Below are 22,578 nucleotides of genomic sequence, written 5' to 3'. Positions count from 1 at the left end.
GGATAAAGTGCTTACAATAACCTTTCTGAAGAGAGGAACCCTATCAGGAAGTACCAAGTACCCCATTGAAATGCATCAACAGGAAAGGAACTGATATGGGTGTTAACGGGACAGGGGGTGGTACTTAGGAGGTAACGATGGCAATACAGGAAGAGAGAAAATCACAGCAGTACTTTGAAAAGTGTTTTCTTCTTCCTATGACGATGGAGCACAGTTTTGAAGTTTTAGATTTTTATCAAGTCCCTCATCAGCTTCCTGTTATTTCACAGCCTTTTAGTTATCTATTCTTATTTCCCTTGGCAGCATTGGGAAAAAAATATTTCATTATATGCCAGTATATGCGTACTTGTGCCTCCCATGTTGATGCAGCTATACATGGAAACAGTAATACTATGATCATGAAGCTATTTAATCGCTAGGAGCTGGGAAGGTATGGCTCAGAGAATGTGTATCTATATCTAAATCTTCTCTGCTTGGCTCCTATTTGAGCCAGGATACGGATCTAGATGACTATGATCTGATTGAATATATCTACCTTAGGTCTAAGAAGCTTTTTTGTGCTGCTGCATTTGTCTATGAAATACTGCCTGGAGTGTCTTCGGATAACTTAAAGTTAGCGGTGGTAGAAATAAGCAAGATTTTCAAAGCAGAATTTAGGAAGCACACAATGCCAGAGTTAGGATTCATGCTCATTTCAGATATCTATATTGTAGAGGTCTCCATCTGAACAAGACACCTGAGTAATTCTCAGTAGCGGAGATATGATCAAGTTTTAGGCCTTCTTGGGCAAATGGAACAAAAGGAGCTTCACTGATTTCTCTTTTCCAGGCACTGACTCTTTCTTTAGCTCTTTTCTGAACACGTCATGTCAATCCGCTTTTTAAAAGCCCGATCATCAGACAGATAGAGTGGATGGATTCACGTCACATAATTCTGATTGTGCATAGTATAGAGGCCTTTATTAATGCTAGTTATTTAGAGTGTGTTTATGGTCAAAGGAAGGAGATAAACACTTACAACTGATTCACTTATCCTATTTTAGACATCCAACTTATGTTGATGAGACTGTGTAGAAGTGCACGTTTCTCTCCGTTATGCACAAAGGCAGTTTAAATGTAGGTCAGATGTAGAGCTCTAGACTTCTACCTCCTGGATGCCTGAAACAGTGGGTATGAATCCTACTGATAATAGTGCAGTGGTACTGGAATGAGTAAAACCTTCACAATCCAGGCCTAGACTAAGCTGTAGGTGTTAGAAAAAAGTACTCCAAAAAAAAAAAAAATCTCAAATGGATGACAGGAGTTAAAGGGATGTTGCAAGCCTACTGTAAATTTGGTAGTAAGAGGGATTAAAAGCATGTCCATATTGTATTCTAGACAAAATACGGAGATGTAAATATTAGTGCCAACTGGGTCGGAATAGTCCATTGCAGCTCCAAAGTGAAATCATAGCTCTGGTCCTGAGAACAGGGGAGCTGGCTATAGGGCAGCACTGTGCTAGTGCAAACCTATAGGTTTTGCTTCTGGGTCTAGCTGAGTTGCCATCAGTTTGGAGTATTAGAGAGTCTTTGGTAACCCCACAAATCCTGGTATCAAGAAAATCCATTCTCAATGTGCTACCTCTTTTGCTTCAGTACCACATACTACCTCCATTACAGTGCCAAGCCATGATAGTGGAGTGTGTAGGACCGTAGGTGCATCATGTAGAAAAGAAGTATTCGCACGAGAAATAATCTGGCGTGGATTTTCTACAGTAGATATACTGGATATAGATACTTCAGCGTCTTTCCAAGAGTCCCAACCCCATATCCTACTATTATTTCTTTTTATCTACTCTTTATTCTCCAGGGACGTGATTTGTTTCACTTGATTTTAGTAACTAAAAAGTCAAATGCCTAGTCTAAACTAAGACTAACTAGCCAGTGAAGGGCTGTGGGTCCTTTCTTGGGGCTATTCCTCTCAAACTGGCATGAGTTCCTGACATATGTGGAATAAATTGTTCACTGGAATAGCCTTTTTCTCTCTGATGACTCTAGAGAAAAGCAGGAAAACAAGTTTAAACTGCATGGTAGTTTAAGACGGTCAAAACTTAGGTGAGGTGATCACCAACCTGAGAAGGGTCAGCTAAGATGACTCAAAGCAAGGATGCAATAATTGTTGTAACGGAGCAGAAGTTTCTATTAGCTCTTCGGGCAGTAAAAACACATTCTGCCAACACATTCAGCAGCGTTGCAATAGTTTAAGTGAGGACTCCCTCCTTTGTAAGCCTTGCAAAGGTTTAGTCATCTTGTCAGTATTTGCTGGACTTCCACTGAGATGGGTAGAGAAGAAAACGAAAGGTATTAGATTTTAATACCTGCAGCTCTGAAAATAACATTCATCTAAACATGTGTCTGAGCTTGACCATTCCCATTCCATAGTATATTTAAAATAATTTCTACCTGGCTCTGTCAAAGATATTTTTCTAGTAATCCCCAGAACTGCTGGAGACTACTTCTTCAGTAATGAAAGAACATGATTTAAAAGAAAATAAAATGTGGAATGGATTTTGTCCAGGCGACTTGATAATGTTAGTTTCTGGGAGTGGGATTGAACAAAAGTATTTTTCCGTAAACAGTTTGCTTACTGAAAAAGGCAGTTTCAGGTTGACTTTTTTAATAACTTAGGCTGAAAAATAATAATCATTAACAAATTTGGAAAAAAAAATGTATTGGCATTTCACCATGGAACATTGTTTCCCTTCAGAAGTATTACTAATTAAATTTAATTAGAGCTAAAAATAAGAGAAATGCTGAAAATAAAAACAGAAAGCTAAAAATAAAATTTCCTGTCTGTGTGTCCACCCCTCTATATTTCATGTCAGCCAAAAATCTTACTAAATTGAACAGAACGTTTTTCCCTTTTTTTTTTTTTTTGGTTTAGCCATTGAAACAAAATATCAATTATTTACACAGCTCCGCTTGTGAGTTCCTTGTTTCTATGGTGACAGTTAGTTCGTTAAACCACACCACGTCTTTTTTTTTGTCCAGCGTTAAATAGAATCAAGAAGCCCAGTCTTACCTTCTGCTGTACGGCGTACACGATGTGCAAAGAGAAGCCGATCTAGGGCGAATAAGAGCATCTTCTTTAGAGAATGCACGCAGGCCATCAATAAGTGAGCGTTTTCCCCATATACTTTTGGTTTGCTTGATTTTGTTTTTTAAAACACTATACCCATTTTCAAATGCAAAGTGGAATAATTATTATTTGTGATGGTTTTTCACCTGTGAGCTGGCTAGACAGGGAGATTGCTTGCATTCACATTGCCCTGAGCTGAGTAGTAGCGTTCTTGAAATATGTACTGGGTCACTGCAGTTAAAAAATGAACGATGAATATCAGCAAAACTTATGCAATGAAGTGAGTGATGGTCATACCTGTGCTTCTGTGACCTATCGGTACTCTCAGGTTAGCTGACAGCTGGAAACTGTGGCCACGTGCAATCATTTAGCTTCTTTAAAGTCTACAATGCTGTGTCAGGAAAAAATAATAATAATAAAAGAAAGATTATTAACGTTTCATCACTATAGCTGTGTGATCCTATATCATTTTGGTATGATTTTAATCAGATCTTTGCAGCCCCTTCTAAACTATGTGCTGGTGTGTGCAAGGCAGCTGCTGCATCTACTCCAGAACTAGATGCATTTCAGAGCTGCATTAAAGTGTTCCTAATCATGCAAACTGTGTTGTCATGAAGGTCCTAAAAAACAGCTTATACTTCTGTAAAATAATTGAGTCGGCTGTCAGATAACTGCATAGTCTTTTAAAAGGCAAATCTGTGAAAATTCTCCTTTTTTTTTTTTTTTTTTTCCTATTCCCAGGGTATGTGCTGTGGCTCTCTGCTTTATTTTCTGACAAAAGTGAGTCTTTATTGCTTCTTTAGCCTGTTAGTCTCACTGAGATAAACACAGCAGTGAGAGAGTGAGTTCGATTCTTGCTAGAATCAATGCCACAGCTGACTGATTTCTAGGATCTTCATTTCTACTGATGGAAAACACCCTAAGACAACAATGACTGAATTTCTCTGCGCTGGCAGTGACTACGTTTCAGAGAAATCCTAAATGAACCTTAGACTTTGCTGGCAAACTGCGTTCTAGTATCCAATAAGTTCCTGAACGAAGGACTTTCTTTTTTCTCTCCCCTTTGTTCCATACTTATAGAGAAAATAGCTCGGCTAATGACTGGGGCTTCTGTCACAGGGCAAGCAGTAAGGACGATAAGATGGAGCCCGGGTGTTCTTTTGGAGAATTACCTTGGAGAGTCCTAGGGCTTGATCCGGATGCACATAGATGAACAGATAGTGCCTTTTAAGCCCCATAGATTCCTTAAGATATGGAGAGACCCTGGCAAAGGACCTACAGAAGATCTTTGCCTATCTGGAGTGTCAGCTGGAGAACAGTCAGGATCCCCTACAGCATCTCAAATGGCACTAAATCCCTATCTTTGTGCAAACAAATTAAGTCCTTACAGTGGAGGTTTTTGGCAGAGAAACTACAGGATTAGTACACACACAAACATACCCCTCCAAAAGGAGATAAGCTAGTTCGGTTATATCAGTTCAATTATCCAAAGGCAAGCAAAGGACAGTACATCAATAATTTATGATCTCTGAATGAGTTTATAAAAGCCTAGAAGGATGGAGAAGATGCTGATGCATATGCTAAATAGTTCAAAGACACAATATAAATGTTGGTCCTATCTGTAACACCTCAGGTCTTGGCTTCTGTTGCTAATGGATTCACAAAGTAATGGCAGTGAATATAACAGGATCTACCAACGCAGACAGAAAGGCGAATTCTTGACTGTGTTGAGGATACGTTTTATCACTTTGATGCTATGAAAGGTCTGTAACATACCTGCTGATTCCCGTTCCTTCCTACAGTAGTTCCCCACATGTAATGACATATCCTGTTGATGATAAGGACAGTTTGGACCCTTGCTCCTTCTTCTGACTCTGTGTTGGGAAGAAGCGCAGAACGGACTAGAGACAGTGTAGCAGAGACCCCAATGTATGACACCAGTTTTCATTAACTGACAGGACTATGAACTTGGGAACTGCACAAAACAGTTCAAATTGGAGCATATGGGGGGAAGCAATGCTCCAGCTGGTGACCTGCTTGAGGAAAGCACAGTCATACACACAGTCATTTACTTGCACAGGGCAACTGCTCACCCTGTCAGCCATCTTCACCAGATGACAGGGAGAGTCATCAAGCATCATGCAGTGACCTTCCACTTCTGCCTTGTCTCTGTTCAGTCCTTAGTTTAGTCTGTCATTAGAGATAGACGTAATAGACATAGCAATGGCACAGCCCATGAAGTGAGCTATTTGAACCTCATTATCTGGGATGCAGTGTAACTTTTCTGAGCCTGCCACACAGGTGATCTTTGAAATTCCTTGGTTAATTTTTCTATAGCTTGATAAAAAGATGAGAAAAAAAATATATATATATATATGTACACATACACATACACACACACGCACATACACTTTTACATATACATATGCATATATTTTCCAGAGAGACAGGATGGATTTTATCTCATGGAACTTTAGGTTTCTGTGACAGAGATGTTTTTATCTGAGCTACTCTCCCTAGGCTGTCTTCACAGTCAATGGGCAGAAGTTGTTTTTTGAGGGAATGAGTCATCAGAGCTATCTCAAATGTCTGCTTTCAGATGAGAAATATTATTCTCTGGGATCACCAATTTCTATTTATTGCTACAAAAGTTTTGAAGGCAGTTCAAACATAGATGTTGGCAAATGGAAAGATGAATCCCACTCTGGCAAACACATTTGTCAGTGACTGCTTGCTTTGTTAATGGAAGTAGTTACCTCCACTTAGACTGCTAGTGGGAGATCAGTAAATGTGATGGGAACAAGAAGGAGTTACCATCAACCTCATTGACTTCAGTAAATAACTTCAACTGGAAGTTTTTTTTGCACACAGTTAAGAACTACTTCCTTTTCACCAGTGTATGGGCTTCTGGAGGAACTTACTGACATGCTGGTTTTGGATATTTGTAATCATTCCTCTCCTTATTAATGTATACCGTACGATTTCATGGGAAGCTGTAGTCATGGATAAAGTGTTGTTAGATCAAAGATTCAAGAGGGAGTTCGCAGCCTACTCTTTACCCTGAAATGTGTTTTCTTCCCATGAGACTTCACCAAGTGCTGATATTCTCGCTGAGATGACCTGGGACTAAAATTGCCCAACTGTACTATTTCATTTCTTGTTTCAACTCATTCCAAACTACATTCACTGCTTCTTAATATACCTCCCTTACAAACTTAAGCCAAGAGCTTCATTATATGAAACTGCCTACTCAATAATATATGTAATTGAATAAGTGTAATAATTTGGACTCCTGACAGATTTTACATATTGATTTTTCCTCAGCAAAATAAGACTGAAGAGCAGTAAGCTAAATCATCTTCAGGCACATGAGCAAGCTACAGCAGTATAACAAGTTATTAACAACTCTGTCTGCTAAGTAGCAGAAAAATATCTGCATGCACTCTTCTCACCATGGCAAAAATGAGATAATTCAGTTTTACTTGCCTTCAAGAGAAGAGATGCAAAGAAGCTTGCATGCATAATAACACCTTAAACACCAGTATACCGAGCCCTTTCTCCGCATCTAAGCCCTGTTTTCCCACAAGTTGTTTATATTTTACATGAGAACTTAAGCTGTCCTTTCTTTTGTTGGAAATGGCTATCAGTTAGGTGGCGTTCTCTGTATGGCTCTAAAGAGATGTGAGAAGTGGAGACAACCAGCATCTGCTGAACTTCAGGGCCTCTTCCATCACTGGATGAGCAAAGCGGCAGGAACTGCATGTCCAATATTCATTATATGTATTTTAGCTTCTGGGCCGGGTGGGAAGGGAGATTCTTCGCTTTGCCCAGGAGCTGCTGACCAGTGCTGCTGACTCAGAGTGTGCATGGCAATTTGCTCCTGGCAAAAAAAATAGAAAATAAAATGTGCAATTCCTTCCCCAAATTTCTCCGATGAAATAGAAGAAATAAGAGAAGAAAACGGGAAAGATCTCTCAGTTTCACACAGTTCTACAGCTTTTTGTTAAAGAGTAGAATTTACATTAAAGAATGTGATGTTTTATTTCTTGGGTCATATAGCTTAGTGTCCTGAAGTACTTCATCCCAGACAGAAGAATTTTATATATTATACTAGAAAAAAATGAACTTGGCCTACAGATCTAAGCTGTTATGCTTCTGAGCATGGCTCTGGATTTCAGTTGTTAATATGAATCTCACCACAGAAATACATTATTCTTTGGTGCAGCAATACTTTAGTAATACCGTGCCAAAGTCTGAAAGTAGGACTCGTCTCAACACACATTGACAGCCTGAAAACAGAATATCCAGTCAAAGCTATTCATATAGGCTCCTCCCTTAGCCAAAAAAGAAAGATGATATAACCAATGTATCTTTGACACGTATTTAAGGTAGTCTGCTAATTTCAGACATTTCATAAGTAGCATACCTATATCTGCTGTCCTACTGGTGTGAAATTCTTGATCTACAGTTTTTCACATTTCACAGCTATGGGAATATTGAACGTTTTACAAGTTATTTTTTGCTTTTGTTTTGCACTATATGCATTATTGCTGCCAGATAGATGGAAATCAGTAGAATTTAGGAAAAGGATTTAGTCAACTAGCCATCTAGACTTCAGAGTGATCAGGACTGAGTTAAAATAAATGCTTTATCTGCTTCTTTTCATGCTTACATTTTGTTTCTGGATGTCGTGATGACTCTTGATTTTGACAGCTTAATAAATCCATTGTACCTTATATATTTAATGATGAATTAAAGTAATTACCTGCCTCTTGCACCATACCATAGATTTGTGTTTTAGAGGCACTTCCTCTTTTAATAGCAGTAATTGTGAGCCTCCAGCCGTATGGAAGTCTCCAAACAGACTTGCCTCCCAGCCTACAGCATATTTACAGCTATAGCCAGCTTGGTTTTTCCAAAAGATCAATTACACTTACTAGATTTTGATGATTCTTAAAATAAACATTTCTTCTGCCAAAATAGCTGCAACAACAAACGGGCTCTATGACACTTGTGTGGTCAGCACCAAGAACAGCTCTCACCATCTTCCGGATTTAATTCTGTCGCTGTCATCTTGCAACTTAAACTCCTGTCGATTTCAATGGGTGTTTTCAAATACGTGTTGCAGCAAAGAAAACTGTGTTAGGCTTTGTATTTAGGAGAAAATGGCCTTTTTGGGGAACAATTGCATCACCAAATGTTAGATGTCTATTTTATTGACTGAGTTAGCTGGCTAGTCTCCCTAGACTCTTTATACAGTTGATGGACAGATACTGAGATTCATCTTGCATATTAAGATACTTAAATTGTCACGATCTGTAAGCTGAGACCTACCCAAGGTGCATCCACAACATTAGACCTTTTAGCTTCCTATTCCACTTGGTCCTTGGTTCCCTGTTTCAACACAATTCTCATATATCGGTTTCATCTCTCGCTCTCTTTTGCAGCAAATCAAGTGGGGAACCTACCTGGCTAGTTTTGCTAGGTAAAGGCACATGTCTGAAGTTCGATGGCACAGTTTTCACCCTTGAAGAACAGATAGCTAAGTGCTGTCTTAGGGTGCTCTGTTCAACAATCCTTCCCTCTGCTTTTCTGATTGCATTAAGAGTCTGATTTTCAGACTTTCTGAATACCTGCTTCTCCCATAGTAGCAGCTTGACATCTTCAATAACCAAGCCGTGCACTGCATGTGCACACAGTTGCTAGAGTTTACTGGTTCACATTCTTTACAGAAAAGCAAATCAAAGCGTGCACAATGAAACAGCGGCTAGAAACGACAACCAAAACAAGAAGTAGTGTTAGAACAGTTTTTAATTTATGAATGAGGGAAAAGCTGCTGGTAGTATGATTTAGTGAATAGCCAGGCTCGGTGTGAGAAATTACTGGAAATAGAAGTCAATGCACAATGAAGTTCTTTAGAACAGAAAAATGGTCATTAGAGTATGTAATGAGACTACCAAACCATGTGACAACAGCAAAGCCAAACAGGAGTAGTGACCACAAACAATTAATTAAGATGCACTGAAAGACTGTTGCATACATTTTGAGAACATGCTTTGTCTTTGTTCCCAAGACAAAAAAGTACTTTAATCTGCTCCAGCTTTTTGGTCATACAGCCAAAAGACTAATATAATTCTACTGCTTTTCTGCAAACCTGCAAACTACTTTAAAACGGAACCCATTGTTATTGTAATTGAATAAGCTGGAACAAAATTAAATACAGTACTCTCAGGGAGTAGAACTATTTCTTAATCTTCCTTATACAGGATATACCAGTATCTCTCATTTCTGTCCTATTATTCTTCAAGGATCAAGAACTGATAAGGAAAAGTTTGTATGATATAATTACAATACCTAATCACTCCTATATACGTGGAAATGATTTCTTGCTTGGATTATAAATTATGCAATTTCTGTGTGCTTTCTAAGTTTTCTTCTACGTGTATTCTAAAGGGTTAATCCTTGGATCATGACTAACCTATAACTCTATTCCTATATAAATATATACCTATATATAAAAATACTTCCTAAGCTCTAACTGTTGGTTTTTTTTTTTGTCTGCTTAGTAATTTGACATCTGTTCATACTCATACCATCATGAAGAAATCTTTTATCATTTCTGTATGTGATACTGAAACTATCACAGTCCCTGCAAGTCAAAATCCATCCAATGAGTGAACTAGAAAGAAGTGTCTGAACCATAACTGTATGTCTCATGACTGCAGAATTGTGCCTTATAAGACACATTTCTAATCCTTTGTCCAGATAATAAGAATATCATAGAGAATGAGAATTCCCAAACTTCCTTTGTAAGATTTTAGTTATAGTTTATCCTACCTGTGTGTAGGAAACGATTTTGACCTCCATCGGTCTCTCTAGCCCGTTTTTTATTTTTCCGTGGTTATTCCAAAGTTCAAGAAGTATCACCAGGAGGAGAGTATTAATGATACGTATAGAAATTTTCATAGTTATTTATTATTTCATATGTAAGTATAATTCCCTGCCCACACACTTTTACAGGCAGCATCACAAAACAATTTATTTTCCTACTAGGACTTTAACCTCCTCTAGTGAGAAGGGGGGGAGAGGGGTTAGCGTGTTCAGTTATCTCAGTTCTCCTTCATCTTTCTAACACTGCAGCAATTTTTCTCTCTAAACCTCTAAATCCTCCAAAATGATTATGCCTCAGCTCATAGTAGATTCATATATGGAGAGTCTCATTGACGTTATTAGAATTAAGTTCTCATTTACAGATGTAGACAAAAGGAAAATGAGGATCTTCAGATACCTTTTTTCCAAATACGATTAAGATACACATTCTTCCTAAAATACCACTTCCTGCCTTGACTGCTAACATAAAACTGCCATCTTCAGTACAGGTTTGATGGAGGTAGTGACTAAACCAGCCGTCTTGAAGGTCTGATGCATTTCTATATGTTTGGAGGTTGAAACTAATGTTACCTTTCCTCTACCATAAATGATCTAGTAGTAATGGCAGCTTCGGTACTCTTTAATCACTGCCTCCCATTTCATTCTCTATCTCCCATTCCTCAGAAAAGAAAGATAAATCCACAATACTTGTTCACAAAGGACCTGATCCAAAGCCTATCACAATTAGGGAAGTCATCTTTCCTCTAGTGGTTCAGGTGTTAGAGCTTTCCTAAGTCTGCTTCCTGTGGGCATTTGCAACCAACACATTTCTCAGTTTCAGTGGTCTAAGCCTTTGGAAATGTTTTTGATCGCTTTCTCTCTTCCCGGGTCTCATTGCAATGTTTATAGTAAAGTATAAAATAAATAAATGAATAAATAAGCAAGCTGTTGGGAAAGGAATATTTTTTAGCTTACTCAATATAGAGTTGCAAGGAGTTTGTACACTTCCCCCCCACCCCTTCTTCTAGATTAAACATATATGGCCTAAGTTTGCAGGTGATGCAGCTGGTCTGGATGCGAGTATAATTCTTTCTCAATATATGCCCCATTCCAACTCTTCCTAACCCCTCTATGGGGAAAACCTTTCCATCGTACTGCCTGCGAGAAGCTAGTGTGTAAAATGTGAAATGTGCTAATGTAAAAAAAGTGAAAGCATCAGCAGGGGAACGAGCATGATAGTTCTTCAAGATTTACTAGACATCTCCTTTGTCCTTCCTGGTCATGCACTCTCACCTCCATTCTCACCTGTGACACCCCTCACACTGCCTTCTCATTGACTTCAGGTGTAACCTGGCCAGATCAAGATGTTTAGCTTCACTTTTGACTGGAAGACATCCAGTAGCTGGAAACTTAATGAAAAATCAGTATCATTCATATCTCTTTCATATCGACCAAAATTTCCTAGGTGCACATAAATCTTTCTAAGGCGTGATCGGATTTATTTTTCAATATTGTTTTTATTGCTCACTTAATCCAATGTGGGCACAGTCGGAGAAGGTCCATATGGAAGAGGAGACAGTCCTCCTTAAACTCTGCCACTGTAATTGAGTCAAGGCTTTTTTTGGGGGGATTTCTTTCTCAGTTGCTCCAAAAGCTTCAACAAAATGCAGCTTCTCTCTTCCTGTTCAGGAATATGAAATGGAATGTGTTAGCGTGCCTCTTAAATACATTTTTAAAAGCCAGTTCCTACTCTCTGCTATTTCCTTTTTTTCCTCCACCAGATGATCAAGTCCCATGGGGTCTAATGAAGAATTGCTTGACTCACCACTAGAACAATTTCCAGGAGAGATTATGGAATTTGCACACTGAAAGAAATTAAGTTATTTAATTCAGTCATTTCTCATTCTCAGAAGATTTGAAAGAGTAAACAAGGAATAAATGCCTCTCAAGTGTATCCACATTGGCGTCACTATAGCTACATCAGGAATGAATTTGGCCCAAGATCTGTTATAAGTTATCTCCTACTACAGAAATGGATTTTCCATTGATATAACTCTATTTATGAACAATATAAAAGCAAGAAAACGGGGTGGAGAGGTGCCTGAATGAGAAGGGGCAGCTTCTTTCTGAGCTGTGTTACAAATCTTGCTCTGGAGAGTGTTTAGCGTTTGACGTCACCATTTATTTTGTTAGTTTTGTTTTGATTTCTCCAGCTATAAAAAGAGCAGAAAATCTTCTTACCCATTGAGCTACCATGAAACCTAAGTGGCCATCACTTGTAAAAGCCTTTGAGAGAAGTTAATCCATGCAGAATAGAATTTAATATAAATTATGAAATCATAGGTTATATAGCACTTAAGTCGTTTGTTATTTTCGGTTGTTCAATGTCTGCCTGTTTTGCTTTGTCTATTTATCCTTTAAGAAACGAGTCTAAATTCCTGATGAATGTCCTGTGACTAGGCAACAGTCGACTTCAGGCTTTGTCTGAGTGAGTCCTATTGGAAATCCTATTTTATTACGTTAGGATTTTTTAGATTGAAATACAGCCCCATACAGAGAGATTCTTCCAAGGACTGTGTCCTATTTCACTCCCACTTCAGTATTATTGTTAAAAATTAGCATTAGAATGTGTTGCATTTTTTTTTCCATTAGTGACAGAACAGATCTTAAGCCCTGACTTCATTACTAGGAAACCTCAGTACTGAAGAAAGCTACTACTAGAGCCTCTCCTCATGCTCTTCCATACAACCAGATCCACTTTCGATGTTCAGAGGAACAGACATTCTAAAAAGACCATAAAAAACGTGCTGATAATATTTCTACTTTCTCTGTATCCATGGCAACTAGCAACCCTAGTGATCTTTACAGATGTCTGCTACACAGACCCATAAATCTCATAATGGGCCAAATATCAGCTACACTCCATGGGCTGCAAAAGTGGCAGTGAAGTGATTAGCTACACAGGTTGGAAAAATTCCTTGCTGACAGTCCTAATTCAAAGCCAGGATGGGCTGTGAGCTACATTAACACTTGTGAAAAATTAACATGCATATCAGTTTTATTACAAAAAAACCATAGAGACCTATATTTCTATCCAGCTCTTCCATAAACTGTCAAAAATAGGCATAGGGAACCTTTATAATTGAAATTCTTAAAGGCAGGACATGGCTGATAACACTCCACCCTGCCATCCTTAGTTAATCACTCTTTATGGGCAGATTATGTCTGTGGAGGGTAAGATCTTTTTGGGTAGGATCTGATAGAGAAACATAAGGCTTTAAAAAAATACATTTTTGTTCCTTACTCCACTGTTTTCTTCTAAGACTCTGTGTAGCTCTGCAAATTGCAGCCAATATTTTTACTGCACTCTTGGCATAAATGAATTTGATCCCAGTGACTTAAGTTTTAAGATTTCTACTACTGTGACATGGTCAAAGCCTTGGAGACGAAAGGCAGAATATCCTGTCTTTTCACACCTCTCTTTCAGCTTGGAGAAGTAATGGAAGATCGGGCCAGTAAAGACAAGCGTGTTACCTCTGCTTCATGTAGGGAGGAGCACGAGTCAGAATGGCCTGGTAACAGGACGAGAGGATGATCCTCTAGGCTGCTTTGGCTGCCACCTGCGATACGAGCAGTGAGGAATATGAGCTCCTGCCAGGCCAGGCTGCCTCCAGCAGTACCCCATAATCTCACATAACCCATGCCCTGAGTGATGCCAGGTCACCTGCAGCTGGCAAGCTTGGCACTGTGTCTTGTTTTGGCAGCTCATAAGTGGTCTTCTGTCCTCCAGCAGCGTTGGAAAAAAAAAAAAAAATCCCCCAATTTTTGGATCAGGTTCACAAAGTATTTCTGATTCCGGTGTTGCAGAGTGGTGACTTTCTCAAAGATAAATAACCAGTCCTTTCTATTATATTTAAAGAAACTTAAAAAAAAAAAAAAAAACTCTTAATTTCCCAAAAACCTCTTAATTTCCCAGATTATTGGCATTTTACTCTTTTATATAATTAGATGAAGAAATGTTCCCAAGATTTTTCCAAACTGCTGTTTCTCTTTAAAATTCTGCAAAGCTCACCTAAGGCCAACTGGTTGGCAGCACTTATAGGATTCTGAAGGTTTTCTTGGATGCTGGTTTCTTGGCAGGTAACAATGCAAGAGCAGCAATAAGCATGAGCTTAAAATAAATATCCAGTGATTGTAAAGTATTAGATAGCTTTAAAAGAATAAAAAAGGTCTGTACCTCTCTAATTACAGATAACAGCTTCTGTCATCTAAAAGTTGATCTTTCCCATATATAAAATGTTCAAGGGAAAAAAAAAAAAAAAGTATTACCCATTCCTTCTGAAGTGTGTTTAATACAAGCAGACAAGAACCTTTCACCCTCATAAGGAGAGATGTCCTGGTGGTTGACTTGCTGGACAAATGAGAAGATCTAGGTTATTTCCCAGCTCTGAGAATCACGACAGATAGTGATTTGTATGTGTGTGTGTGTGTGTCTGTGTGTGTGTCTGTGTACTTATTTCCCCATCTAAACAATGGAATAATGATGGACATCTATTTTATAATTGCTGACACTATATCCTTAAGTAGCTGGAAGGTGAACCAAAGCACTTGAATTATACAGAGCACCGAAAATGGGTGGGATTCTCTGCTGAACAATGAAATAAACCAGTTCCCAGTTCTCAAAACTGCAATCTACTTTTGGTAAATGCAAAGCATACATACTTCAGCCCTTAAAAGATAAAGCCTACTATCTTCACCTCATCTTTTTCTACTGATATGCCATAAAACCCATTATTATATTCAGACAAAACCCAGAGTGTCTGTTTCCTTCAATTCCAATTTTCTGTACAATCCAGGATTAACTTAGTAGATGAGAGCTACAATATCTCAAAGAATTTTTCCAATAATCTCATTCAAGAGTTAAGCTGATGCTTTTACTAGTTCTTTGAAAATATTATTGCACTTAGGAAGTCTCAGTCTCTGAAAATAGCATCCTATAAAATAGCTAACTTACTGATAATGAGGTATCAGTAGAAAATACTAACATAGTTTTAATTATGATTGTATAAGCAATACATTTTAAATGGTCACAATACCGTACTGGCTAATTTTACACCAAGGGACCAGAAGTTACCTAGAGAAAGGCAATAGAAAATATTAATATGGGCCAACTGCTGGTAAGCTTGACCAGTTTATTTTTCTGCACATAAAGCCCTGGTAGAGTTACTTGAACTGTACATGCGGTATTCATCTGTTCTAATTCCAGATATTTTAAGCCTAAACTTAGTCCCTCCTGGTGCCTTTTCTAATCAGTGGAAGAAAATAAGCATCTCCAGAAGATAATTTCTCTTAGAAACCCTCCAGCAGGGTTCCAGCACCTCTACAGCTGCTTGTTCCTCTTCAAGCACTGTGAAAGAAGGCTAGATGAGTTTAACTCAGCTTTTGATATCTAAATTGTAGATTCTCAAGGTGAAGGAATACCAGATTTGATAGAACAAGATGCTACTTGTTGGTGCAACAACAGAAGAGCTTTTTACAGTAACAAATTCCTGTTCTCATAGCTGGTCTGGATGGCATGTGCTGAATTAATAACTAGACTTTGTTCACATAATACAAAACTATGAGGAGTGACTAAAAGTTAGTAACTGGGAAGCAATATTTTTTTTTTATTCTTTTCTACTCTTAGCTTTGCCCCATACTTAATCTTTTAGGCCTGCTCTATATTTAAGGATTTTTTTTTTTTTTCATTTCAAATGATATATTCTCTTTTCCTACACAGAATGTCTTCCTCCAGTTGTTTTTTGTGGTTGGTTGGTTGGTTTTTAATAACTTGTTCTAGATTTTTAGTTGTTTTTTTTCTTTTCTACTATCCTATGACCTGGCCTTTCAAAAGATGCTACTAAATCTGAAAGTGCTGGAAGCTTCTTGCCTAACTTGAAACACCTGCAGAACCTTCATTTCCATAAAACAAGCTACCATAAGGTGCGTCTATTTTGAAATGTCAATCATTTTTGAAAATCTAGGCCCCATACCCAAGCCTGACTTAGGCCTTCGTTTATTTTGGTATTTACTTAGATTTATGAAAGAAGAGGAAGTACCTGTCTCATATTCCTCTGCTCTGTGAAAGCCTTTATATGTATTTTGCCCTTTAAAAGTTTTTGTGCATCACATAATTTAGTTTAATATGCTGGCTTGTAACATTACATTTCCTTTGATATTACTCTCCTGAAGGCAATATGACCTTGAAGGTGATATTTTAAACTAATAAATGAGGAGAGAAGCTGAAAATCAAACTGAACACTGTAAATCAAACAGAGTGATTTTCACCTCAAGCTTTTATTTCCATACCTGAAAAATACAGAAGTATCACCTTTATATATTTGCACTTTTTTCTTTATTTCCCAAAGAAATTCTTAGTTTTTTTTTTTTTTTGCAAATGTATTATCTATTCCTTTTTAACTGCATATCAGTCCATACATCTTTTTGTCCATTTTGCTATCACTCCTCTCTTCGCTCCTGCCTTCACTCAATAATTTTGAGCTGCGTGTTGCACTGGGAATGGGATTAGGACATGGGAGGATGTTATGGATACTGTAAGAGGGATCTAAATGTATAGCATATAAATGAGGGTATTACAGTAGAAACACCATGGAAAAATAAGATATAAACCTAGAAAGAGCAGTGCATACATGCACTAGAACATAACAATTCCATCTTGGTTGAAGATAGGCTCTATATTCAGCAGGTTTAAAGTGAGGTCTGTTCCTTGAGCTCAGGGGACTTCAGCCATGGACCAGCCTGAAATTTAACATTATATCTGCTGTTATCAAAACTGGGAGGTAAAAAAGAAGATACAGAAATTTAAGCTATTTCAGAACAGCTCTTTGTCAGTGGTATTCTGTGGAGTCTTTGACTTTTTTATTCTTTTCTCTCGGGGCTTCCCAGACATTTCAGGTAGGAAGAGAGTCTTTCAGCTCCCAGGAACAGCAGAGAAGAGAGAGGACATTTTGCTCCGAGAGGCAGCAACAAGGCTTATGTGAACCTTCATACAAGGGGGGTCATTGGAATGATTTTAATGCTGTCCCTAGGTTTAATTTTAAAGTTATATCAGAAGACTTTAAAATGATAAATATCCATAGTTTTCTCCTTGTCATGAAGTTAAGACTGTCTCCAAGAGAAAGTTGTTTTTCCAGTGGTTATCAAGTCAGATTCGTCATTGATGTAGTCCCCTCAGCTTCAACGATATTGAATTTAAACTTCTTTATCATGAGCCTCATATGAAATTCACATAAAAATGCGTATCGTACTTCAGATAGAATCAGGACTATTTTTTGTGATATGTTTCATAAGGACACTGCAAGGTGGATCCTGCTGTTCGGAGTTTCCAGTTTGAAGAAGAGTTTCATCTCACTATTACACAAAGCAACTTGAGACAGAGGTTGACCATGTGGCTTTTTATATGCAGCCACTGTGGTTTGGCTGCGGTTTGGGTTGCTACGGAGCTGCATGGCTGTGCTGGCACCGCTCACAGCCTGGGGTAAAATGCCTTGGTCCTCGGCTGGACTCCTTTGCTCTGGGTGGGAAGATGGTTAATTGGGACTGCATAGCCACCGCTCATAGGGCAAAGTTGATTCATGCCTACACCAAAAGACCACACAGACCCTAAGGGGAAAACATCTAGCTTCAGCCACTTAATAGGCAGCTGTCTCAGCTAAGCTAGTTTTTGGCCTCTTTCTGTTGTCTGCAGTCAGTGGAGAGATGGAAGTACGCTAAGAGGTTAATTCACTCCCACTTCCACCTTAAGACTGGATAATCACCATCTAGAAGGTCTCTCTCCGTAGACTACAAAGGAACCTTCATTTAGCTGAGTGAAGGTAAATAGGTAAGTTTTAGCCATCTAAGGTTAAATAAATCTGGACTATACGCTACTCAGCCACTTTACGTTTCCTCAAAAGTCAGTTTCAAGGGTTGTAGGCCCCCAAAGGGTCACCCATCCCATCAGAAAGGAGGCAATTAGCTGAAGAAGATGAAGCATGCTTCTGATTATACTATAAAGAGGGCACAAGTGGCTAGCTAAGACCAGATGCAAAGTCTAACACTTAACCAATTAACATTATCTGAGATAAATCCCAGTTTTCATTTCAGACAGCGAAGGTTAGCAAAGACGATTTTCAGTCTGCAGGTTGCAGTAGTCATGGGAAGGGAAGGCATAGCTTGTGCTCCTCGTGAGGTGCCTCGGTTACGGGTCAGTCCTTCTTGGCTTTTTTTCACTCTGGCCCACACAAAAAACTTGTATTTTAAAACTATGTTTCATTCATTTATTTATAACATGCTAAGAAGCAGGTAAATTAGCCCACACGGAGCTGCATCTTGCTGCTTGAAGTGTCCAAGCTATCTCTTTCAAAGCAAGCTTGGGTATCGCTACCTCGCTGCAGTGGAGACATACCGTCAGTGCCAGAGGAGAACCCCACTGGGCAGTTTCACACTCAAGTCACGTTGGTTTCCATGGGCAGATTTTACCCAGCAGGAGTTCCTGGCTGTATTGAGGTTTACAAGTGTATGCAAAGGATTTGCATACCCCGGCCTTTATCACATTTAATCTTTTGGTAATTCTTTTCTTTGCTTTTCTAAATTTTTCAGTTCATATATGCTTTTCCAGACAGGATCCAAGCTCTCATTGATGGTGAACTCTTTTCTATTTCCATTACTCATCTATTTTAGTAACCTGAGGGAATTACTTGACTCTTTCCTTCTCTGTCTTTCTGTTCCAATGTCAGCTCGTCAGGCTAAGGATGCTTTCTAGCACTATGATCTTGCAGTGTTTTTAAATGAGGTTATTTTTCAGCTGTGCATGGTACTACCACAGCATAAAAAATAGACCTCTGCTATCACTGAATTTCATACAACTCACTGCAAAATATTTATTTCACTTTTTTCATTTATTTTCTGCAGTATAAGGATTTTCTCACATTCTTTTTTTTTTTTTTTTAGGTTTTTTGCTATTCTATTAATATCTCACTGTTTGGAAGACTCAGTTCTCAGTCCTCAGTTTGGAACTGAGGCTTAAGTAGTAAGAAATAACAAAGCTTTCCCTATTTCTACCAAAAGTATTTAATTTAAGGGACCAAGGCTATCAGGTGGTTCTCAGAAGATCTCATTATCCACTTTGATTGTTTCTAACCCCTCTTGGAAACAAATGTCTCATTACCTTGAATATTTACATATCCTTTACTTTCATATGGAGTACCATACATCCATGAACTATAAACCTATTATTAAACATCTTCTGTTTTAAAAGATAAATACTGCTCCTACTGGGTGGACAGACACTATCTATTATGGACAATCAAATCTCTTAGTGCTCAATTTGATCCATATTTCCATCTTCAGTATACTGACTGCATCATTAAACTTTTCAAATCATATATTTTGAATCTTTTACAGATGTTTTAGTGAATCCTAATATTCATACAAAGAGATCGTCATCAGTAAAGCAATTAACCTAGGGGAAGAGTGAAAGAAAGGAGAACAGAGAAATGCAAAGGATTTTTTTTTTTTATCCCCCCATCTCTTGCAGTGATTGAATGAGCATTTTTGCAGTAATATTTGATTCTGTTATGACTGGCAAAGCTGAGGGATTCTTAAGTATTAGGATCACGATTTTTGTTATTTTATTTTAGCAATCTGACGCTGCAGCCTTTAATTTGAAAGGATGATGATCATGAGCTTATCATATGCCATCAATATAATCAGTGCTGTTTGACATTGACCCAGCACTTCAAACACTGTGCCACTCAGAACTGTCCTTGGTTCCCCATCCACCATGTGTGCTAGTATCTGGTTTGTATTCTATGAGAAAACATCAGGCTTGGTTCTGTGTCATTGAAGCTGATGGAGAAAGTACACAAAGCTCAGTCCTGTGAACATATATTCTCCAGGGATGGAAATCTTTTACCATCACCAAAGTTAATAAAGCCCCCACTTTTTCTAGCGGTTGAGCACCTGGCTGTTATTATGTTGTACTTGTCCCAGTCTGAAAATGGCATTCTGAAGAATTATCCGCTTTTACTGAAGATCTTATTTTCTCTGGCACCGACTCAAAGAGGGAGAAAGAGAAAGAATATCAGCATAAAGCCACTTATGAAAGCATGGAGCTTGCTGCTTTTAACAGTTGATAAGATTATGTGCTTGATCTCAGCATCAAATGCAAAGCAGCAGTGGAGATATTTAGATTTAGTATCTCTTTCTTTTCCTACTGAGTTAGAAAATGATTCTCATTTAAGAGTCCTTAGCTAAGTCACTTTGTGGACGTTATTGGGAAACTTGAGGGATTGCTCTGAGTTTTTTACTACACTGGTAAAGCCTTCTAGGTTTATGAGCTAGTAACATGGTGACTTCTGGTTTGCAGAATGGCAGGAGGGATCACACGTAAAAAGCTGCTTCTTGGAAATCAGTTAGAGTTTGTCATGTTTTTGACATCAGTGCTCAGAAATAAGCAGAAAAAGGCCTCGTGCACTTTATTTACAGTAGCAGACGGAAACTAACTTTTTCCTATATCCTAAGAGGAAAAAACTGCCCTCGCCAGGTCCATTATCTCCTGCTTCTGCATGCTTCTGGTTCTGGAAGTGTTTTGCCTCCGTATTACATGGGGAACGGACAAGCCCCATTCACCTGCATGCTTTGTTTCCCCACAAGAATAAAACCCCCATGCATGGGCTAGAAGGGAAGAGTGGTATGCTAGTACTTCCTGACCTGAAGAGCTGAGAGCCAACATAGAGTCTAATCTATACAACAGCGAATGCAAATTGGAACCAGAAAACATCAAATTGGAAATAAAAGCCACAGCTTTGTAATAGGAGACTGGTTCTCTCCCACATCAAATATTGAGGTCAAGGCTTGCTATCTGAAGCATAGTCTATGAAACAGTTGTTAAGGGCCTGATGTAGCATATTCAAGATTAGATTCTGTCTTTAGTTTATGCAAGAAAAGATTAAAGGTTGACATTACCCTTTTGAAGTTATGAGTTTGTATTCTTTAGAGTGAAGACTGCAGTAAGTGTAGTGAAAGATATTATGCTGTTTCTGTTGCTAATGGACAGCTATATGTTCAACATTTTTCCAAGAAATTAAACATGATGGAAAATAAGAGCTTCTCTCAAACATCGGTAAAGTTGGCTCTAGGATAAAAGAGAATCTCTTCTTGTGTTTCCATTCATCTTCTTGGGTCAAATTCCAAAATGTGCCATTATCCTACCTTTGAGAAGAATTAGAGTCATCAGAAATTCACAGAACTTAAATCAAATATGTGATCCATAAATAAAATATCTAAAGTTTTGACCCAGCACTACTGAATTTCATGCTCAAGGGAAAATTAATTTCCAATTTATATTGGAGTGATTTAACTATGACTCTGTAATGTCAGTTTCTGCCAGAGGAGAGTTTGACCATTGCTGTACTGTGTAACTAGTTATTTTTTATGCCATTACTATTAATCTGTGTGTATGTGTGTATGTGTATGTGTGTTTTAATTTCAGGGAAGTTTATCAGAAAATGATACCATTAATTATTTTAAATAAGCACACATTTATGAATAAAAGGAAGAGCCAACTATAAAGCACTACAGCAATGTGAAAAAAAAAAAAAAAAAGAACTAGATTTACATCACAATTCTATTTTTTTCTCCCTGTCTTCTATAGGTTGCCCAGGAATGTGGGACAACATCACATGCTGGAAACCTGCAAGTGTGGGTGAAATCGTCTTTGTCAAGTGCCCTGCGCTGTTCAGATTTATCATCTCCGAAGACGGTAAAGACCTTTCTCTTCTGTTCCTTGCATCCACCTGGTACATAGTTACAAACACCTTCCTGCTGCACGGCCTGCATGAATATTCAACCTGTCTGAGGTACCCACTATAACAGGAAAATCAAAAACTCTACAGTGGTCTGGGGCTAGTTGAACTTCAATTTAAAAAAAACATAGCAGAAAACCACGATGTTTGTGGGTATGTCTGAGTGCAGGGGAAAAAGTGTGAAGAAAACCTTCACAGGCTGAATAACATAAAACAAGTCTACCAAGCCTAATTGTTAAAGGAAATGTTCTTCCCTTGGGTCTCGACTGAAGTCAGTAAGAACTAAGACTGTGTGAGGGTCTTGGATAGATAATCAATGCAATTCAAACCTGTTTTATAAAGAAAGCATCAGATCTTGATGCTAAAACTCAAGGCTTGGTTCTGTTCATGCCCAAGGTGAATATAGGCATGAGATGGCCAATGTGAGGAACTTCTCTGTTGAGGGGCCTGGAGAAAAGTCAGCGGCAATCACAGAGGGATGCAGAAACTCCATCGTGGCTTTTTGTGGTCCATAGCAATGAGAAACCAGCATCCTAACACCCCTTGTAGCTGGCACTATAAGCCGCGCTGAGCAAAGAAAAGTTTGCAAAGTTGCCCAGGGAGCAATATGGTCAAATAGATCTACTTCCAGCATGCATCACTGCCTAACAGCGTTGTCCCTTGTCTTGCAAAACATACTGCATATGGTCAGCTACGCTGGCTGGCTTGTTCTCCCCTTTCTCTCTTTTCCCAGCTAATTCAGGCTT

General features: G+C 38.5%; 1 protein-coding gene across 13 annotated transcripts in view; it reads left to right on the top strand.

Annotated features, from left to right (window-relative positions):
- Positions 1–22,578, top strand: part of ADCYAP1R1 (ADCYAP receptor type I) — a 148,116-nt gene that overhangs the window by 62,310 nt on the left and 63,228 nt on the right. For all 13 annotated transcript variants that reach the window (XM_068934129.1, XM_068934126.1, XM_068934127.1 and 10 more), the window contains one exon: positions 21,682–21,789. In XM_068934129.1, coding sequence (XP_068790230.1) covers positions 21,682–21,789 — 108 coding nt within the window. The remainder of the gene's footprint in view (positions 1–21,681; positions 21,790–22,578) is intronic.

Source organism: Struthio camelus, chromosome 2, assembly GCF_040807025.1.
Source record: "Struthio camelus isolate bStrCam1 chromosome 2, bStrCam1.hap1, whole genome shotgun sequence".
Lineage (NCBI taxonomy): Eukaryota > Metazoa > Chordata > Aves > Struthioniformes > Struthionidae > Struthio > Struthio camelus.
Note: the sequence above shows the minus strand (reverse complement) of the source record. Positions and strands in the feature narration are given on the sequence as shown.